The sequence below is a fragment of the Crocuta crocuta genome, unplaced genomic scaffold (genome assembly GCF_008692635.1).
Source record: "Crocuta crocuta isolate KB4526 unplaced genomic scaffold, BGI_CrCroc_1.0 scaffold87, whole genome shotgun sequence".
Lineage (NCBI taxonomy): Eukaryota > Metazoa > Chordata > Mammalia > Carnivora > Hyaenidae > Crocuta > Crocuta crocuta.
The window spans coordinates 985,059-1,004,171 of record NW_027532166.1 but is presented as its reverse complement, the minus strand read 5'-3'; the positions used below and the strand labels follow the sequence as shown (position 1 = coordinate 1,004,171).

The 19,113-nt window shown below is 37.1% G+C and overlaps 1 protein-coding gene across 31 annotated transcripts in view; it reads left to right on the top strand.

Annotated features, from left to right (window-relative positions):
- The window catches only part of SLMAP (sarcolemma associated protein), a 149,013-nt gene extending 130,571 nt beyond the window's left edge, over positions 1 to 18,442 (top strand). For 13 of the 31 annotated variants that reach the window (XM_077776633.1, XM_077776623.1, XM_077776627.1 and 10 more), the window contains 7 exons: positions 437 to 559; positions 1,585 to 1,659; positions 3,822 to 4,142; positions 4,576 to 4,693; positions 8,638 to 8,809; positions 12,928 to 13,062; positions 16,581 to 18,442. In XM_077776633.1, the coding sequence (XP_077632759.1) occupies positions 437 to 559; positions 1,585 to 1,659; positions 3,822 to 4,142; positions 4,576 to 4,693; positions 8,638 to 8,809; positions 12,928 to 13,062; positions 16,581 to 16,673 (1,037 nt within the window). In that variant the 3' untranslated portion in view covers positions 16,674 to 18,442. Of the gene's footprint in view, positions 1 to 436; positions 560 to 1,584; positions 1,660 to 3,821; positions 4,143 to 4,575; positions 4,694 to 8,637; positions 8,810 to 12,927; positions 13,063 to 15,042; positions 15,133 to 16,580 lie in introns of all 31 variants that reach the window. The other 18 variants (XM_077776634.1, XM_077776626.1, XM_077776629.1 and 15 more) reach the window with 3 other exon arrangements.
- The last annotated feature ends 671 nt before the right edge of the window (positions 18,443 to 19,113 follow it).

Sequence of the window (19,113 nt, the reverse complement as noted above, 5' to 3'; positions counted from 1 at the left end):
GGGGAAATAATGCTAAAATACTTTTTCTTGAAGAAAAGTTTGTTTTTGTTTTCCATTTCCAGTTCCAAGTGAAATTTTACTGACTTGTTATCAAGCAATTTCAAAATAAAGAAGAATGGCATTATGCCCATCTTACTGAATGTCAAGCCTTACATGAGCTCTACATGAGTGAAATGTATAACTTAGTATATATTAATACACATTTATAATACCATTGCTATGAATTACTAATATATATTTAACTGTACTTTTGTTCTTTGTCCAGGGTAAAATGACTAAAATCCTTAATATAATTTGCTTCTAAATTTTATTTAACTCATTGTGCTATGTTCTTTAACTATGCATGTCTAAACATGATAGAGACGGCTAATACTTGATTGTAGAGGTTATAGTGTGATACTAACTCTTGCTTTTAAAATAAACATATTTTTGTCAGATGACTTGCAGGGTGCACAGTCAGAAATTGAGGCAAAACAAGAAATTCAGCATCTTCGCAAGGAATTGATTGAAGCCCAGGAACTAGCTAGAGCAAGTAAACAAAAATGCTTTGAACTTCAAGGTGAGATCAAGATTACTTTGATTCTTTAGGGGATGTGGAAGCATTGTGATATAACTGAGTCCAGAGGTATGGTATCTTGTTCCAGATCCACAACATTATTGGATATGGGATCTTGGGACATTCACTTACCCTCCCTGAACTTATGTTTCGGGTTAATAAAGTGGGGAGAGCCCCAGTTGCTCTACTTTCTTCCATTATTGATGTGAAAATCAAGAAGGATCTGTACCAATAAAAGGTCTTAACAGTTAATTATAAAGTACAACAAAAGGAAAAAAATGATGTATTTCAGTTCCAAAGTTTTAGTTACACCTAATGTTGGCTCTTCAGTAGAAGATGAGGGAAACTTACCTTCCCTGTGATTTTATAGCATATTCTTCAGGAAATGGGAGGAACCAGGCAAGATAAAAGGATTTCACAGTGTCCCAGCCACTTTCTTCTCTAGTAGTTTACTCATCCATAGTGTCACAGGCCAGTGGAGTCTGGACTGTTCTTTCTCTAGAGCTGACATTTCCATATCTTTCACAATAACTACCTAGTTGCAGTCACTGGTATCTTAGAAAGTCTTAGAAAAACAAAGAGAAAGTAAATGGCCAGTGGAGTCCTCCTGTTCTCTAAGATGGCCTTCCTGATCAGGAGGAAGATTCGCATCCTAAGAGGAACTCAGAACTTTCTGTTAGTCGGTACTTACCATGTCCTTGATGGTAAACATAAGGATGTTAAGTCTATTTTTAAAACTTAAGCTCAAAAATGCTGATTAACAACTATCAAGAATGCTTCTCATGTATAGCACATATTATCTTGGTGATACAAGGTCTAAAAAACTGTTACTCAATTGAATGTATTTATTACTACTCTTTTGTGCTCCTAAAATCTTTAAACTATCTAACAGCTAATACTGATAATACTTACTCCATAGCTTGTTTCCTTCTTAGAAATAAAATTTAATTTCTTAGAAATTTCCAGCTGCTCAATTCTGAATACTTCGATTAACTCACAAAATTAGATACATTGTATTTTATTTTTAGCTCTTTTGGAAGAAGAAAGAAAAGCCTATCGAAATCAAGTTGAGGAATCCAGTAAACAAATACAGGTTCTTCAAGGTATGAAACACCTCAGGGCTATGTGGGATTATTATTGTTTGCTTGTTGTGATTCAAAAGGAATGGAAAGTAAGAGTGGGGTGGGTTCCCATTTTTCACGGCTTTGGTTTGTCCCTAGAATCTGAGACTATAACTAGACCTCTTGGTAGGCTTTTTTTTTTTTGGTGTGTTGGTTTGTTTGTTTTAAGAAGATACAAGAGAAGATTCCCTAATACTCCAATAGTAGACACTTGGAGTGGGAAGAACATGGGTGAAGACATGGGTTTGGTAAGACTGTCACTTTCTGGGTTATGTAGTGAGTTACTACACAGGGGGTCTTTGGACAGGACATCAATTTGAGCTGCTCTGTGCATTAGCACTTTTAGCTTGATGATATCATTTCTAATGCTCATAACATACTTCCATTACAACAAAAATTATATATCGCATGGAAGAGCACAATGATCCCTGCACTGCCTTCATTGGTAGAGGCTGCTCTTCATACCCACCATTTTGCTGTCTCTTTGTGTGGGCTGTCACAGGTTCATTCCAGAAATGACCAGAAAGATCCCTGCCTGCTAAGGGTTTTCTTCGAGCCAGAGTTCCTGGCACTGTTAGGCTCTAAATGTGAGAGCCCTAGGAGAGACCTTTCTTTCCCATGCTATTGTAAAATTCCTATAACACAAAATTGCTATTGAAAGAAAGAACTAATGTTATTTGAAAGTTTTAATTTGAGATGTAGGGTGAGAAGAAAGTAGTCAAGTAATCTCAGTACAGAAAAAATAGGAAATCACCGTCTGAGGCCTATAATATTTGCCCTAAAATATCCCTGAGAAAAAGCAGTCTTCTGGGTTTTCTTAAAAATTTAAATTTTATTATGGTCAAGTTAGAATTTTGAGGTAGATTGTTTGCCTTTTTGATAGGAAATTCTTTAAACTCTTATTATAATTTAAGCCTTTATCCATTAGCTTATATAAATCTGATTTCAATCTATATTTCCGTTCTGTACTGCGTTTGGTCAATTTTCCCTAAAGATTCTATAACTAGAGCTGCGTTTGTTCTTAAAGCTGTCTTACCTAGGCATCATTGAGCTCCCCCTGTGCCAGCATGTGTATTTCATGACTTTATTCACAAGCATATGGTCCTGTTCATCTCTGGCCATTATGTCTTTTCAGGTTTTGAACCTGTTAACCTCTCAGTGTTTCCTGCAAACTTTCTAAGAGGCCTAATTTTCTAATGCTTATTTATCGAGTAGCCTCCCCCTTTCTCAGCCTTTCTTCTTAATTATTTTAATTATTATTCTTTTCTACCCTAAGGAATTTTTCCACCTGTAATTTTCTAGTGTTATAGTAAGTAGCACTAGTTTTCTAGTTCTGAACCAAGTATATTATACAGATTCTTTCCAGTTCAAGTCTTGAGGGCATAAGAATAAATCTTAAAAATACACCTCCTTGATTAGGCAGTATTCATTAATGTTGTCAGTTCATTAATTCAACCAATAATTCCTGGTTATTTGCTAATATTGAAGATAGAATATGCAAGAGATGTACAGTCCAGTGGAAAAGATAAACAGTAAGCAAATATATAATGTGGCATCCAATAAAGGCAGAGTAATGGGCTAGAGAATGAAAGGGCTATTTTTAGATAAGTCATCAGAGAAAGCTTCTTAAAGGAATTGATATTTGAACAGAAAATTGAATCAAGAACAGGAAACTAATGCATACCATCTGACCAAGCAATTCTATGTCTAGGAATTCACTCTAAGAAAAAAAATCAGGCTTGCAGTATTACATATAGTAATTAAAAACTGAACACCTAAAATATCTAAAATAAAGGATTAGTCAAAGAAATCACAGTGTAACTTTTTTGTTAGTAAAAGATATTCATTACCAACAGGATAGAGAACACCATATATGTTACAGTCCCTCTTTGTTTTTGCTTTTATACGTGTATAAAAATCTAGAATAAATCTAGATATAAATACCAAATGTTAGAAGGAACTTTCTGTGTGGGAGAAATAAAAAGATCACTCTGGTTTTTACTCTCTGTGTTTCTGTATTTTGACATTTCTGCATTAAACACAGATTGTTTATACAGTTTGTAGTAACTATAGACCCATTGGGCAGTTCATTGATTTGTAATTGCTTTGGACAAAGAAAATGACAGATAAATCTCCTTTTGTAGCCCAACTGCAGAGGTTACACATCAATATTGAGAATCTCCGGGAGGAGAAGGACAGTGAAATCACAAGCACTCGAGATGAACTGCTTAGTGCCCGAGATGAAATTTTGCTCCTTCGTCAGGCAGCAGAAAAGGCTGCCTCTGAGCGGGACACTGACATTGCTTCATTACAAGACGAGCTTAAGAAGGTGCGAGCTGAGCTTGAGCGGTGGCGGAAAGCAGCGTCTGAATATGAGAAAGAAATCACAAGTCTGCAAAACAGTTTTCAGCTTCGGTGTCAGCAGTGTGAGGACCAGCAGAGAGAGGAAGCAACAAGGCTACAAGGTGAGTACACGTATTTTATGTAAAACTCTTAATTCTTGACAGTGATAACTTTATAATTTGCACAAAATAACCATTTGGACTATTTTTCTCTTTGATCACAGTTGATTGTATAAAGTAATGTTTTTATGTTGGGGCTGTAAAAATTCTTCAGGTCTGCAAGTTCTACAATAAATTGACATTTTTTACAATATTTTAAATACTACTAGAATTATTCGTCATATAAAAGAATGATTTGTCATATGAAGTTCAAGGTGGTGGGACTTACCTGAGGTAGAGATGCAAAATAAATAGGAATCAAAGAATAGCCATGTAAAATATATAGTTTTTGGTTGGGGGGAAAGGTATGTTTTTCTCTGAAATATTTCCCTTATCCTCTGAATTATTATGGAAGTTATGTTCCTATATTAATGAATATATTTTGGGACTATTTTAGGTGAACTAGAGAAGTTGAGAAAGGAATGGAATGTATTGGAAACCGAATGCCATTCTCTAAAAAAGGAAAATGTTTTGTTATCATCAGAACTGCAGCGGCAAGAAAAAGAATTACACAAGTATGCAAGAACTCTTTTTTAGCTTCAAAATATTTCTTTATCTTAAATTTTCATCTAATTGAATTTAAATTTGATACTTAATTACCTTCTTGCAGCAAAATGTTCAGCCAGGCTCTTTTTGGCTATTTGACAAGTTAAGCACAATAGCGGAATACTTCAGCAGTAATACTTCAGCAGTATTTTTTTTTTACTTCCACCTTCATTCTACATGTCCTTTCCTTTTGGTGTACTCAGGGTATATTCATGGAATACAGCTTCTCACCAAAGCGCTGAACAAATGGCAAAGATCTAAAATCAGTGATTGAATTTTTCCTATAAATTAAGTGATAAAAATTTCAAATACAAATTATTTTTCTTTCACACCAATGATCCCTTCTGTTAGTAAGGGTGATCAGGAGATGACTATAATAAAGAATTTATAAGATTGAAAGATACAAATTCAGCTTTCGAATTTCACAGTTATATAAAGAGTAATAATATTATATGATCAGTTATGTCTTTCTAATATCCAATACTTTACATACAAACCAACGAAGACAATATATTTACTCCAGCAGATTTAGTGGACTCCTGCTTCCCCATCAACATTTGATGTATAGTTTAAAATCAATTTTTCCCTGGCGTGCCTGAGTGGCTCAGTCAGTTGAGCATCCATCTTTGGCGCAGGTCATGATCTCATGGTTCATGGGTTCAAGCCCTGTGTCGGACTCTGTGCTGACAACTCAGAGCCTGGAGCCTGCTTAGGAATCTGTATCTCCCTCTCTCTCTTCCCCTCCACCACTTGTGCTCTGTCTCTCAAAAATGAATAAACATTAAAAAAAATTAAAATCAATTTCTTCCTTAAAAATTTGATCCATTCCATATTTTTATTTAAACAATGTTTATGTTATAATTCAGAATGTGAAAATAGTACGTGGATTTTTTTCTTCATTTTTTTAATGTTTATTTTTTGAGACAGAAAGAGTCACAGAGTGTAAGTGAGAGAGGGACAGAGGGAGAGGGAGACACAGAATCCGAAGCAGGCTCCAGGCTCTGAGCTGTCAGCAGAGAGCCCAAAGTAGGACTTGAACCCATGAACCATAAGATCATGACCTGAGCTGAAGTTGGACACTTAACTGACTGAGCCACCCAGGCGCCCTCATACATGTTTATTATTGAAGTTACTCTTAATTAATCTTAATTAATCCATCTCCCTCCCCACAGTACACCAGAAATGGGAGTCCTTACTCTCGTTAGTTAGCCTTGTGTTTTTACTTCTCAAGAGCATCAAGGTTAGCAAAAACTCTGTGATCAAGGTCAGTTCCTAGGAAAACACGCTTTAGGGGAAAACAATAAAGAAAGGACTAGATAGGGGCGCCTGGGTGGCTTAGTCGGTTGAGCGTCCGACTTTCGCTTAGGTCATGATCTTGCGGTTCGTGGGTTCGAGCCCAGCGTCGGGCTCTGTGCCGACTGCCAGCTCAGAGCCTGGAGCCTATTTCGGAGTCTGTGTCTCCCTCTCTCTCTGACCCTCCCCTGCTCATGCTGTCTCTCTCTCTCTCTCTCTCCTAGAAATAAATAAAAATATTTAAAAAAAAAAAAGAAAGGACTAGATATATCAGGAAATGGTAAGCCTCATCTGCTTATAAACAATTACAATAGATTATACATTTTTAAAAATCAAAAACTGGTTGAAGGAACAAGGTGTGTTCATTTATTCTCTAAGATGTCTTTTTAAAAAAATTTTTTTAATGTTTTATTTATTTCTGAGAGAGAGAGACAGCATGAGCAGGGGAGGGTCAGAGAGAGAGGAAGACACAGAATCTGAAGCAGGCTGCAGGCTCTGAGCTGTCAGTACAGAGCTCGACACGGGGCTCAAACCCACGAACCATGAGATCATGACCTGAGCCGAAGTCAGACGCTTAACAGACTGAGCCACCCAGGCGCCCCTAAGATGCCTTCTTAAAATACCATGTGTTATCAATATCTATAAAACTTCTTTCTCTTTCAGTGTCCTATCTTTCTAGTCTTTTGTACATCTATGTAATGTAATACACATTTATGTGTTATACTTTTTAAATGTTTAGAGGTAATTAACAACAAAGAGGAAATATGTTTATAACATGTAAAATTTTATTAAAACAATTCCAAAATCTGAAGAGGACAAAATAAAGGCCCAGACACAACTATATGCATGTGAATATATATGTATGTACCAACTGATGTCTGTGTTGACAGCACATTTGGGCAAATTGTTTGGTATAAAGGGATTATAAGGGATTCAGACACTCTCAAATTCCTTATATTTGGAATCTTAGTGAATCCATGTAGTTTGGTATTCTATCATAAGTGAGAAATACTGATCTTTGGGGCACCTGGGTGGCTCAGTTGGTTAAGCATCCAACTCTCGATCTCAACTCAGGCCCTGCCCCCCATGTTGGGCTCTACATTAGGTGTGGAGACTACTCAAAAAAAGAAAATAAAAGAAGAGGAATACTGATCTTTGATTACTAATATTGATTATCTAAAATCATTCCTGCTTTGGGATTATTGATATTTTAAAGATTTAAACTTGATCCTTCATTCTTGAAATGTAGTTAATTGGAATCTGGCAGATTTTTAAGTGCTATTTTTTTAATTCAAATTTTGTTGAAACGTTGAAGAGCAACAAGCTCCTTATAAGGTAAAGACATACATTTTATAAAAATATTAGGTCCCAGAAGGGTGGAATATATTATATCATTAGTCAAGGTTGTCTGCCTAAAGTCACAAACTATTTAAGACAAATTAATTCTGTTTCTTAAACTTTTCTAGTTTAGTGGCCCTCTAAGTTTATTTGGTAAGCCTCCTCAACATTTAAGTAGCATTTAGAAGTTAATCTTCCTTTACAGAGTCTTCTGTGCCATTTAGTTCCTAGCTATACTGGGCTGACATCACACTCACCCCTAAGAATTTGCCTGGCATACGATCAGAATGAAATTTACACTCCATAGTGCCTTGGTTAATAATATCGAGCCTGAATCTTATGATCCTTTCTGAGGAGCATAAAACTGTCATCTTGAAAACTTTATTCTTCTTTAGCTATTTCTGTTGTAGATGGGAGCCACATTCTTTCAAACAGCTACACTGTGAAGGTCTTTTGTTTTTTGTTGTTTGTGATGCACAAGGAATTGAACAAAGAATTTCTATTCATGCCTATCAAGCTGTTTTCCTCGTGTGTAAATTGGATTTTTTTTTTTACATCAAGTTGTAAAAGTGATTATAGAATTGAAGCCAGAAAACAGCCTCTGAAATTATTGAGTTCAATCTTATTTGACGGTGGCGGGCACTGAGATGCTCCTTGTGTTATTTATGTCTGTGCAACGTGGTGCCTGGCACAGACCTAAGAGCTCAGGAAATGCTTGCTCAGAGAAGTAAACTGCATCAATTAAGTGACTTGCTCAACATCTCACAACTTAATAGTGGCAGAGCTAGAGTCTAGAACCGAGCCTCCTGGTTCTTCATTTCAGGCTTTCACCCCAATTTGGTGTGTCTTTTCACTTGAGGAGCTTTATCTTTACTTGAATTGACAGTGGCTCCTAAGCTGTAAGTTTCTATTTGTCAAGTACTTAAATAAGAAGATAGTTGAAAAGTTTGCTATTTTCCTGGGGAAGCCCCACACTTATCTTTTTATAATACAAATAATATAATGTGATGTAACAAAATAATGCAATTAGTCACCTCCTACTTCTGCTTTCAAGATTTTAGCCTCGCTGTATATTTGATAATCTGAAAATAGAACACAGCTTTAAACATGCAATTTTTTAGTGTTTTAATGCTTTTTATTTATTGAACATACCTTTTTTTAATGTACTTTTTCCTCCTCTGAAATTTACTCCATCCCTCCTAGTGAAATGTATAAGAAATTGGACTTCCTGCTATGTCTAGTTTCTACATGAATTGAATAACTGTTAATATTTATGTTGCAGTTCTCAGAAGCAGAGTTTAGAGCTTACCAGTGATCTCAGCATCCTTCAGATGACTAGGAAAGAGCTTGAGAGTCAAGTGGGATCCTTGAAAGAACAGCATCTTCGGGATTCAGCTGATTTAAAAACTCTTCTCAGTAAGGCTGAAAACCAAGCAAAGGATGTACAGAAAGAGGTAAAGCGAAAAGACATTATGAGCCCAATTATGGTTGGACTTAAAGGCAAAAACAAATCAGATATTCATGCTAGTTAGAAATAAAGAGAAGCAGAAGTCCCATTACCTGTCACAAAGTTGATAATTGGAGCATCTCTGCTTGGTGATTTCTAGCTGCGTATCATGGTCCATATAGAGAGAATTCATTAGTAGAGAGTTCGGTCTCAAAAATATAAATATGCAAAATTACATTAAAATTTTTTCTCTACCAGGTAGCTGACCTGTATGAGAAGCCCTTTGTACCAGATTACTCGATTCATTGTTTATCTTTCAAAGGCAATATCAGATTTAACTTGGAATACTTTTGGAAAGCAAAGTGGGGCTGTACCATAATGCTATCTAAACCCCGCAGTTTAGATAGCCTGAAAGTTACTTAAAATTCACCTCATAGCCAGCCAACCAAACACAGATTCTGTGACCTTTTACTTTCTTCTCCCCCACCGCCACCCCTTTTCCCCCTTCTTCTTCCCTTCTTCACAAATATGTATGCTCACTTTTCATATCATTTGGTGTAAAACCTTGACTTGATTTTGGAGTAGAGACCCCACCCAGCCTCTTTCTGAGCAAAGCCTTGAAGGTGACAATGAGGCAAAGAACTGCATTCAGTCCTGCTGCCTTATTCTCCCTACATTGAGTCCTGGCCAGCCCCGGGGACAGAGAAGGCTGGTGCATCTTGACCTACTGGTCGGGGCCCACCCCAGTTACAGATTCTCTCTCTCTTTCTCTTTTAATGTTTATTTATTTATTTTTGAGAGAGAGAGAGAGTGAGCAAGTGCACACAAGGTGGGGAGGGGCCGAGAGAGAGCGAGACACAGAATCTGAACCAGGATCCAGGCTCCGAGCCGTCAGCACAGAGCCAGGTGCAGGGCTCGAACTCACGAGCCTTAAGATCATGACCTGAGCCAAAGTCAGACACTTAACTGACCGAGCCACCCAGGTGCCCCAGCTGTAGACTCTCTTAAATGAAGGATTCATTATACATAAAAGGAAATTGAAGACAACTCTTTGTCTTTAATAACAAACTTGCCCAAAATTGTTTTTAGAAGATCTGTTTAACCAATGCAGTTTTTCTTTGCACTTCCCTTTCCTTGTAGTATCCTGAACGTGGACATGATTGTTGTTCCTCTGTCTTCATGTTTGTTCTTAAAGAAAAAAAAAAAAACTGTAACATATTATTTATATGTGGCCATACTGATTTTGTAACATGTTCGTTTTTATCTTCTTGCTAAGGATATGCATTCTGGGAGAAACCTCATTTTATTTAGTTGGAACACAAATTTTGTGCCAAAGTAAATATCCTAGTATTTAATACTGTAAGCACTTTGTGCCCTTCCAGTCCATACGCCATAGTCCTTTCAGAATCTGGGGAGAATGCTGTGGTTGCAAGACGACTCTGTTGTATGTTACTGTGAATGCACTGGCCGTTGCGTTGCATTATCTGTTTGCCTGTTTCTGGTCACTGAGCAATCAGTGAGAAATGCTTTAACTGCTTCCTCAAATGGCAGTGGCATGTTGTCACAGCATCTCAACTGTTGATAGCTCTGGATTGCATTAAATGCAGCATATTTAAAAATATGTCTGAACTTGTCAGTATGTTTCTTTTCTATTTTCTTGTTCAGTGTTTTCCATTGTGAAATGATGTGGTCATCACACTCCTTTGTAATGTAAAATTGCTTCTTTTTCTGTTTGTCCTGATGTCAACTACTGGATACTAGTCTGTAACTGAGATGTTCTTTAATGAGGTTCTTTTATCTGTGTAATCCACTGCAAATGAATTACTACCTTTTACTAATGCACATATATTCTCTTTCAACATTTCCCCTTTGTTCTCCTTTCTCTCATAGAATCATGCTTAATGTGCACAGTATCATGTATCTTCAGCACTGTAACAGGCTAAAACATTACAAGCTAAGCAAGCCACATATGATTATTTTTATGAAGAAGAACCAAAGGTGTTGGTAATATTGTGTGGTATTTCCCTCTTAATCAGTACTGAGCTCGTTTCTTACCTTTGAGTTAGAAAGCAAGATGGAGCAAAACTGATACCCAAGCGCAGGTGTGAAAGTAAGGCTGCAGAAAGTGACCTTTGTTCCAACAATTGAGTTTTATATATATGGCAACTTTTATTTGAACATTTAACGAAACATAAGTACTTAAGGAAGTAATTTTTAATCTTCGGTATTAAAATAGAGAAAAACAATGGTATATCACCTTTATATTTGACTAAAAGCATCTTGATACTTGAATTTAGTAGGGATACCTATAATCTGAGAATTCATAAAACGTTGTGTACACAAGCCAGTCGTGCAAGGACTACCTCCAGAAAGCTGTTTGGCTTTACCAGCTGGCGGTGAAGCAAGGGTGAGGCTCCTCCCACCCTCCACACAGGCTGAAGGTAAACAGCAGGCACTTCCTGACTGGCTGCCTTCCTGTCACTCGGCTTCACACCCCATGGAATGGAGAAATGATGAAGTGCTTTGGTGTAAAGGGCAAGCTGGATGTAAAAATGGTGGAGAAGGAATGTAAGGGAAAATTTAGGTCAGCAAAGCACTTTTCACTTATCCTTTATTACTCACTGTTAAGAATCAGATCATTGAGAACTGATTATGTTCTAAGAGACTAGTCTAGGTACACTGAATTTGCTTTGGCAGCCCGCCAGCAGCCTTCTGCCTTCTGAAAGGAAGTCCACAGACCCCACAAAAAAAGTTGTCATTAAGTCCATGAATCTTACTCCTTAGTTCATTGTCTGGCATACTACCTGGCCTTTTCTGGGGAACATTGTTAGGTAACAAGGAGTTCCTCTCACATTTGACCTCCCTCTCTAGACCCATATCTTTCTTCCCATTTACTGGTGACCTCCCATTACTCTGCTGACCTTAATCCCCCTGTCCCCACCTTTTCTGACTAATGATTTTATACATTTGCATCCTGCTTAATATTTATCTTTGGAGTGCATAATGATGAGCTTCTAATTAATCACTCCAAAGTATTTGGTTTATTCAGAAGCACCCCATAAAGGCATTCCTTTATTGAGAAATATCTGGGATATAGGAGGGAAAAGGAGAAATCTCACTGGTATGCTGGACCCATGACATATTTATATTATACTCAGCCCTGTCTGCCTTTCTTCCTTCTAAAACCTTCAGAGATGGGAGAGTGGGGCAGTAAAGGCTGAGACAAAAGCATAACCAGCAGCAGGATGGTTTTTGCTCTGTGATTGGGAGCCCAGCTTGCATATAAGATGCAGTATCTAGAAGCAGAACCAATCTAGAATTCCTACCTCCTGGGGCATTTGAAGTAGGGGCAAACCATGCTGTGTCTTGCATTGGCCTCACCTGCGTTCAAAGGATAGCTTATCTGTCGGAACATTAAGTTATTCAGTGAACTGGTTTTCAGAGCAGGAAGTGGCATGTTTCACTATAGAGAAGTGTTTATCAGGAACAGCTTCTTAAAAATTATTTATTGATGTTTATAAGTTTTAGGTAGAAAGATAGAAATGCCCCAGTCACAGTGGTCAGTCAGTACTTTGGATCTATTTCTTTACTTCATTCGCCTAGAAATTCATTTATCCAGAACACTTTAATAGCCAGTGATGCCTGGGTAAAAGAAAGCCTGATGGGAGTTAATACTTTTTACTTCAAGACTAAAATAGCTTGGCTGACATTGGTTACCAGGATGTAAACTCAGACTTCCTAATCTTGCCATTTAATTAGCCTTTGGAGTTTTTCTTCACTTGCTTTTCTTTTGCTCAGTTTGAAAATTACTTTATTTTCCTCCTCTAATTCACTTAATGGAAAGAGTGACCCTTTATATTAGAAACAGATGACATAACGGTGCTTTCTCTCTCTCTCTCTCTTTTTTTTTTTTAACTCCAGGACCAGAAAGTTCTTACATAAAATAAAGTTACCATTAAAGATTTCCTATTATTAGTGCAAATGATTCTTACCATCTTTGAAACAAAAAGGCTTGACTTTGGTGTTGCAGGTGGCTAAATAGGGTCTGGTATTAAGCCTGAGGAGAACCATAACTTCCTACCCATTTTAAGTTGAGTCTGCACACTCTTTTTTCTTTGCCTTTAGTATGAAAAGACACAGACTGTACTCTCAGAACTGAAGTTGAAGTTTGAAATGACTGAGCAGGAAAAACAATCAATCACAGATGAGCTCAAACAATGTAAAGACAACCTGAAGCTGCTCCGAGAGAAAGGAAATAATGTAAGTCTTTGCAAACTTGCCTTAGCTTTGACTGAGAATCAGGTGAAAGCCCCGAAATAGTGTTTTCAGAGGACTTAATACTGATTTGAGAAACTGAGGCCTGTAGTACATAAACTGAGCTTTTCATTATAAAATTCCATGATGAAATCATTGTGCTATCAAATTTTTGAGTAAAAATCTGCCCCTTTAACCTGTATCCCTAGAAGAACCTGAGGACTGCCTGGAGGAAGAGCCTTATTTGCAAGAAAATAATTTACCTAAGAACTGTCAGATTTTCCCAGATGAATCTAAAGTTCTGTCACCAAGCCATCATCTGGCACTTCATTTCCCAGTAAGGGAAATGAAGCATTGTACTACCAGGGACCCACCTAAGAAAGAGTAGTGCATGTCAACTCCTTAGCATTTGGGTATATCAAAAAATGGAGACTTCGTTATAGTTTTCATTTTATACTAATAATTTTCTCACTACAACATATTCCTAAAAAGCTTGGTGTCTTTTTGACTTCCTATAAATATTAGGGAATATTTGGTGAGTTTCTGTAAAGCTGTGTGTGTGTGCGCGTGTGTGTGTGTGTGTGTGTGTCTGTGTGTGTGAGTGTGAGAGAGAGAGAGAGAGAGAAATTGGAACATTTTCATATAAATTGAGTTTAATATTTGTTTTTCATTACCAAGAAGGCAGATAGTCTTTAAAAAGATGTTGTACTAAATAAATGTTGTGTTATTATACGTTTCGGTGACCATTGCCTTTGTGGGACCTAACTGATGGCTGTTCAGTGTAGTTGGTTGTGCTCTGACTTATTTCAAATCCCTGTCATGGCTTGGACACTGCAGTGGTGTAAGCCACATCCTTCCTGCAGAGGAAAACACTCTGCTTGGTTTTGCCGCACAAGTACAAGAGACTGATGTTGCATGGCATCCAGTGACACAGTTGCGTCCAGAATGCTCATGAGTTGTGTCCAGCTGTCCTTCGCTATTAGTTTTTTAGAAAATAAAGCCTTGTTGCTTAGGTGGAAGCCTTTGAGAAGTTGATAAATTGGGCATGAGGCTCCATGCTAAGCAAAATTGCATTTATTTTGAAAATGTAGATTACAGAAGTCTTCTGAAATCAGATTATAATGGTTTGATTATTTCTCTTGTGTTAAATCATATCTTTCTGAATTTGGAATTTCAGTCCACCTTCTACTAAATTAACCTGCAAAGACATCTAGCATAATCAGAATGGATCCCCTTGTACTATTTTAGAGCCTTTTCAAAAGTAACCTGGCTTTTATTATTTACAGTTGTATCAGTAATTTGCCTAAAAGGTGAATTACCTTTTTTTATTGTATTAGACTTATGGCACTAAATTTTTCTCTGTAGTAAAACTCATTGCAGTAACTCCATCCATTTTAAAAAATTAATTATATTCCAGTAACATAACTGGAAGCCCTGAGACTCAACTGCCTGCCTTTATATATCATATGTTTATCACACATTGTGTCAGATCTCTTGCTCGGTTTAGGAAGCATTCATCACAGGGCATTTTTAAGCTTGAAAGCAATACCATCTCATACAAACAAGTTTTGGTTTAAAAAAGGTTTTGATGGAAGGATCAAATAATCTTTAGCCATTTCTAAGGGACTACATTGTCAAATAATGGATTCCAAGTACGGAGCAAAAACAATGTACTGTCCAGCAGAGCATCAGTCACTAAAATGTTGCCATGGCTCTGTCTTAACGTGCCGCATTTAATTAGCGCACTAGGGGCACCCACATTGCCCGTTGCTTCCAGCCATCCCTTTAAACTGCTGGTTACACACCACAATCCATTATTCTGAATTGTATTAGATGTCTTTAAAATGTTTGAAATCAGTTCAAAACCTGAGTGCTATTCTATTACCTCAGTCTTCCTACCCTTCTTCCCACCCCCCTGGGGTCTAAATCATCTTATCTGATTTTTTTATAGCATAAAATGATTTTAATATCCCTTCCCTTCTTTAGCCTTCCATATTACAACCCGTCCCAGCCGTATTCATCGGCCTATTCCTGGCTTTCCTGTTTTGGTGTTTCGGTCCATTGTGGTAGAGAAAGGTACAAGCACTACTGTTGAGTCCTGTCTGTTCGTCCCCGTCACCTGTTTGTGCCATATTTGTAGTATAGTGCATGGCAGAATCACACAGGTATTCTGTTGCCTGAAGCAAACCCTTCATTTAGTATGCCATGTATTGTGTCATACAAATGAACTGAACAATCAACTAATCGCATAACATTTTGTCTTGTTTCCTTTGTAGTAATGCTAACCACGAATTAATTCCAACCTAACCAGTTGTTAATGTGCTGCCTTTAACTGAGTCTTTGTCTCTAGCAAACCGGAATAGACTGTGAATTGTCGCAATATTATTAGTACCCTCTTCCCAATTACATGTTTAATCAGATTTGAATGAGAAATGAAGCGTTTGCCTCTTTGAAGTTTTCAGCCAGCTTTCTTCCCCCTCCTCCTTTCCCTCTTCTTTTCTGTAGTGTAGAATTTCTTCATTTCAACCTTTGCCTATATTTATACTGTGGCTATGATGATGAAAAAGGATGAGATTAGCATAATGGAACATTGGCTCATGATCTCAACCCCAATATGCATTTACTTATACGAGTATAAACCTATCCCATATCTTTTTGAGCCCTGATCTGCAACATGAGAATATTTCTCTAAAAGCCAACTTTCTCAGTAAGGCTCTTAGAACATGAGTGGAAAATAAAGCTATCAACCAGAGCACGTAAGCCCTCCAAAAGTTAACAGGGAATAGCCCAACCATGCTTGCCTGCAACAGGCATGTGTGTTAGTAGAACATGAGATAATCATGTGACATTACTGCACTGGACGTGGTTTTTACCAAAAGTATCAAAGAGGCAGGGGTCCTAATAGCTCTTCCTCATCTTGAACCCCATCTGATCTTGTCTTCTGTGGTTTCCAAGTAGAGGATCAAAGTGTAGACCATTTTCTTTCTATCATCTTACCCACCAGCCCCTTCTGTAAAACCACCCCCACATAGAAATCTGGTTTTTATCAAGAAATAAACATTAAAAAAAGAAGAAATAAACATTTTAAGCCGACAGTATTCCAGGCATCTGTGTACATCAGATAGTTGCAGTATTTGGACACTGGAGTAAAGAAAGCAGGCCCAGCCCATAGGGTTTCTTAGAGGTCACTATTAGGTTTCAACTGTAACAAAATTGAAAACTGCCCAAGACTGAATGTAACTTCCACACAACCGTCCTCTAAAAGCATTCCTGCTCTAATGACCCTCCTCAGTGCCTATCAGTTTGAAATATATACATCACATATATATATTTTTTACATATTTATGCCATTTAACCTGCACTCCCTCACCTGTTTTCTTTTCTTGTTAAAATTTATTCTTATGCAAAGATAAGGTTTTTCTAATATTCTGTTAAGTATTCAGGACTCTCTGGAACCAAAGGGTTAATAGGTATGAAAAGAGAGGGAAGAATGTGATATTGACTCTTGGTTTCTTTCCACACAGAAACCCTGGCCCTGGATGCCCATGTTGGCTGCCCTGGTTGCGGTGACAGCCATCGTGCTGTACGTGCCAGGTCTGGCCAGAGCTTCTCCATGAGAGCGTTTCTTGAGTCCGTACACCGTCCTCCCTTTAGAAGCTGGCATCACACTCATGCTGGGGACAAACAGAACCATTTTCTTCCTTTTTACCTCTTAAGACAGCAGAAGTGCAAGAATACAGCTGTAGGGTCATTGCTTTAACTTATATAAAATGTATCTATCTATAAAGAGGATATAAAATTGTGACTTTATTCTACTGTAAGCAATAATTTGCTTGCAATTTTTCATGTAATTTTTAAATTAGTACGTTGAGATTCTGAATATTATGGTGGCCTAAAGTAGGCTTCTTGGTACACCAAATTATTTATAACATTAAATTTATGGGTATTTTACTCTGAATTCTAATGGCCAGATGATTCATTTTTCTGATTCGATAACTACCCAAACCAAACAACCAATACATACATGGGAAGAGAGGCCCTGTGTGCTCAGTGCCTATCAGTTTGAAATATATACACATATATATATATTTTTTACATATTTACGCCATTTTTACTTGTTATAAAACCACTGAGCTATTGGGAACAAGACTTAGAGACAACTATTTGCGTGGATTTTCTTTCTTTCTTTCTTTCTTTCTTTCTTTTTTTTTTTTTAAGGAGAAATACACTTGGAAAATATTCTGTTCTAGTGATAATTCGGGGACTGTGTGCACGCTTGTTCAGCCTTAATGTGACTTGACGATGTGGAGGACGTCAACTCTGAAAACCTTTCCATGAGAGTGTGTATTTTCTTGAGCAAACTGAAGTATTTCTGGGAGCAAAAAACAGTAATTCTACAATTTCAGTGCAGTAAACCAAACTGTTGAGTCAATTGGAATGTAATTTATTAAACCTCATGTATTTAAAGAGATATTTTCTTTAAAAACCAAGTTACTTTCTCATATACAGCATTTTAGGAAGCATGATTTTTTTTTTCTATCATCTCTTCCTCCAAGCATGTTTAATTGAAGAAAGAATTAATATCTCTTTAGATAAGCTTTTACTGACTTAATTTGGTTATGATATTTCAAAGCTAATTCATGTTCAAGGTGAGCTGTTGTTACCTACCAACAGATTTCCTGGTCAGGTATGCAAATGGTTATTTTCTTTTTACTGTTGTTAATTGGGACGTTCTGTTTATGAGAAGCATCATTCCCAAGATTAATAGTGTTCCATGCACAGTGAAGCACCTAAACACTGCTTGATGTTATAAATTTAAAACACAAAAGTGAAAGTTTAGCTATGGTTTTGTGCGGCACCACAGTTATGTCAATAAAATTTATTGAGGTCGTAGACTATCCTAAAGTTTCACCTCGTTAAATTTCTCAGTCAGTGCAACTGGGAGGGAATGTCAGTGAATTGGCTCGAATGTTCTGTGGCCATCCACAGGCCTAGCCAAGTGTTGAAATTGAAGTTTAGGATATAATTTGCCTTGTGATGTTTGGCAGTCGTTGTTTATACTTTAAAGGTTATATTTTAAGCTATTTGGGATTTGCTGTTGGGAGGATCACTAGATTTATGGAGGAATTAGTCACCAATGACTTGTAGAAAATGCTGTCATATAGTTCATTTCATCCTTTTCTGTTGCAGGAAGCCACTCCACCACAGAATGCTAATATGCCAGTGGTACCCAGTACCTCTTGTATATAGGTTATTGCAAATATTGTTCTGAAATGCTTAACTTCAGAATTACATTTTTTAAAGTAAATAATTGTTTTAAATCTATTTTGTAAAGATATAAAGTACAATAGAATTTCTGGAGTACAGATTAAACTATTTGCACTAACACACGTGATGTGCATGATTTAATAAAATAACTTTACTCTCCCTATGCATTTTTGAGTTGGATATCATTGAAGTTCTTAGTGTTGACTCTACTGTTAGATTGTTAATAGTCTTTTCTTGAAATGACTCTATGCAACGAAATATATATATGGTGTTTTTCAGGGTTTAAAAGAAAACACTGAGCTGTTTCCTTCAAGTTTTACTAGCCTTTTATTTAACTTACTCCTCTAATTTTTCCCCTTTTACTATGGTTATTGTTAAAACGTGACTCACTTGCCAGACAAGTCTCTTTAAATGTAAAGTCTAGTATCAATATTTACTTCATTCAAATTGAATTAATGGGTTTTTGTAGTCACTGCCAGTTTTTCTTAAGAATATGAATGAGCCTATTCATAAGCAATACCTCCAGTTCAGTTCACTTCCAGGTTAAATAAAGAATAGGATTGTTCACTGGTAGTGATAGTCATTAAGAAGTTTTAATCCTGGTAGTTAAGATTGAACACCCCTGTAATGACACATTGAAGAGTTACTCAGAGGTGCTACGTGGCTGCTCAGAAAAGGAAAGGAATGTGGCTCGTGAAGCTAAACAGGTCATGTTGGCATCCTGCCTCTGCCCTTTATCAGCTCTGTTGCCTTGGGCAAATCACTTCTCTTCCCTGAGTCTCCTGGTCC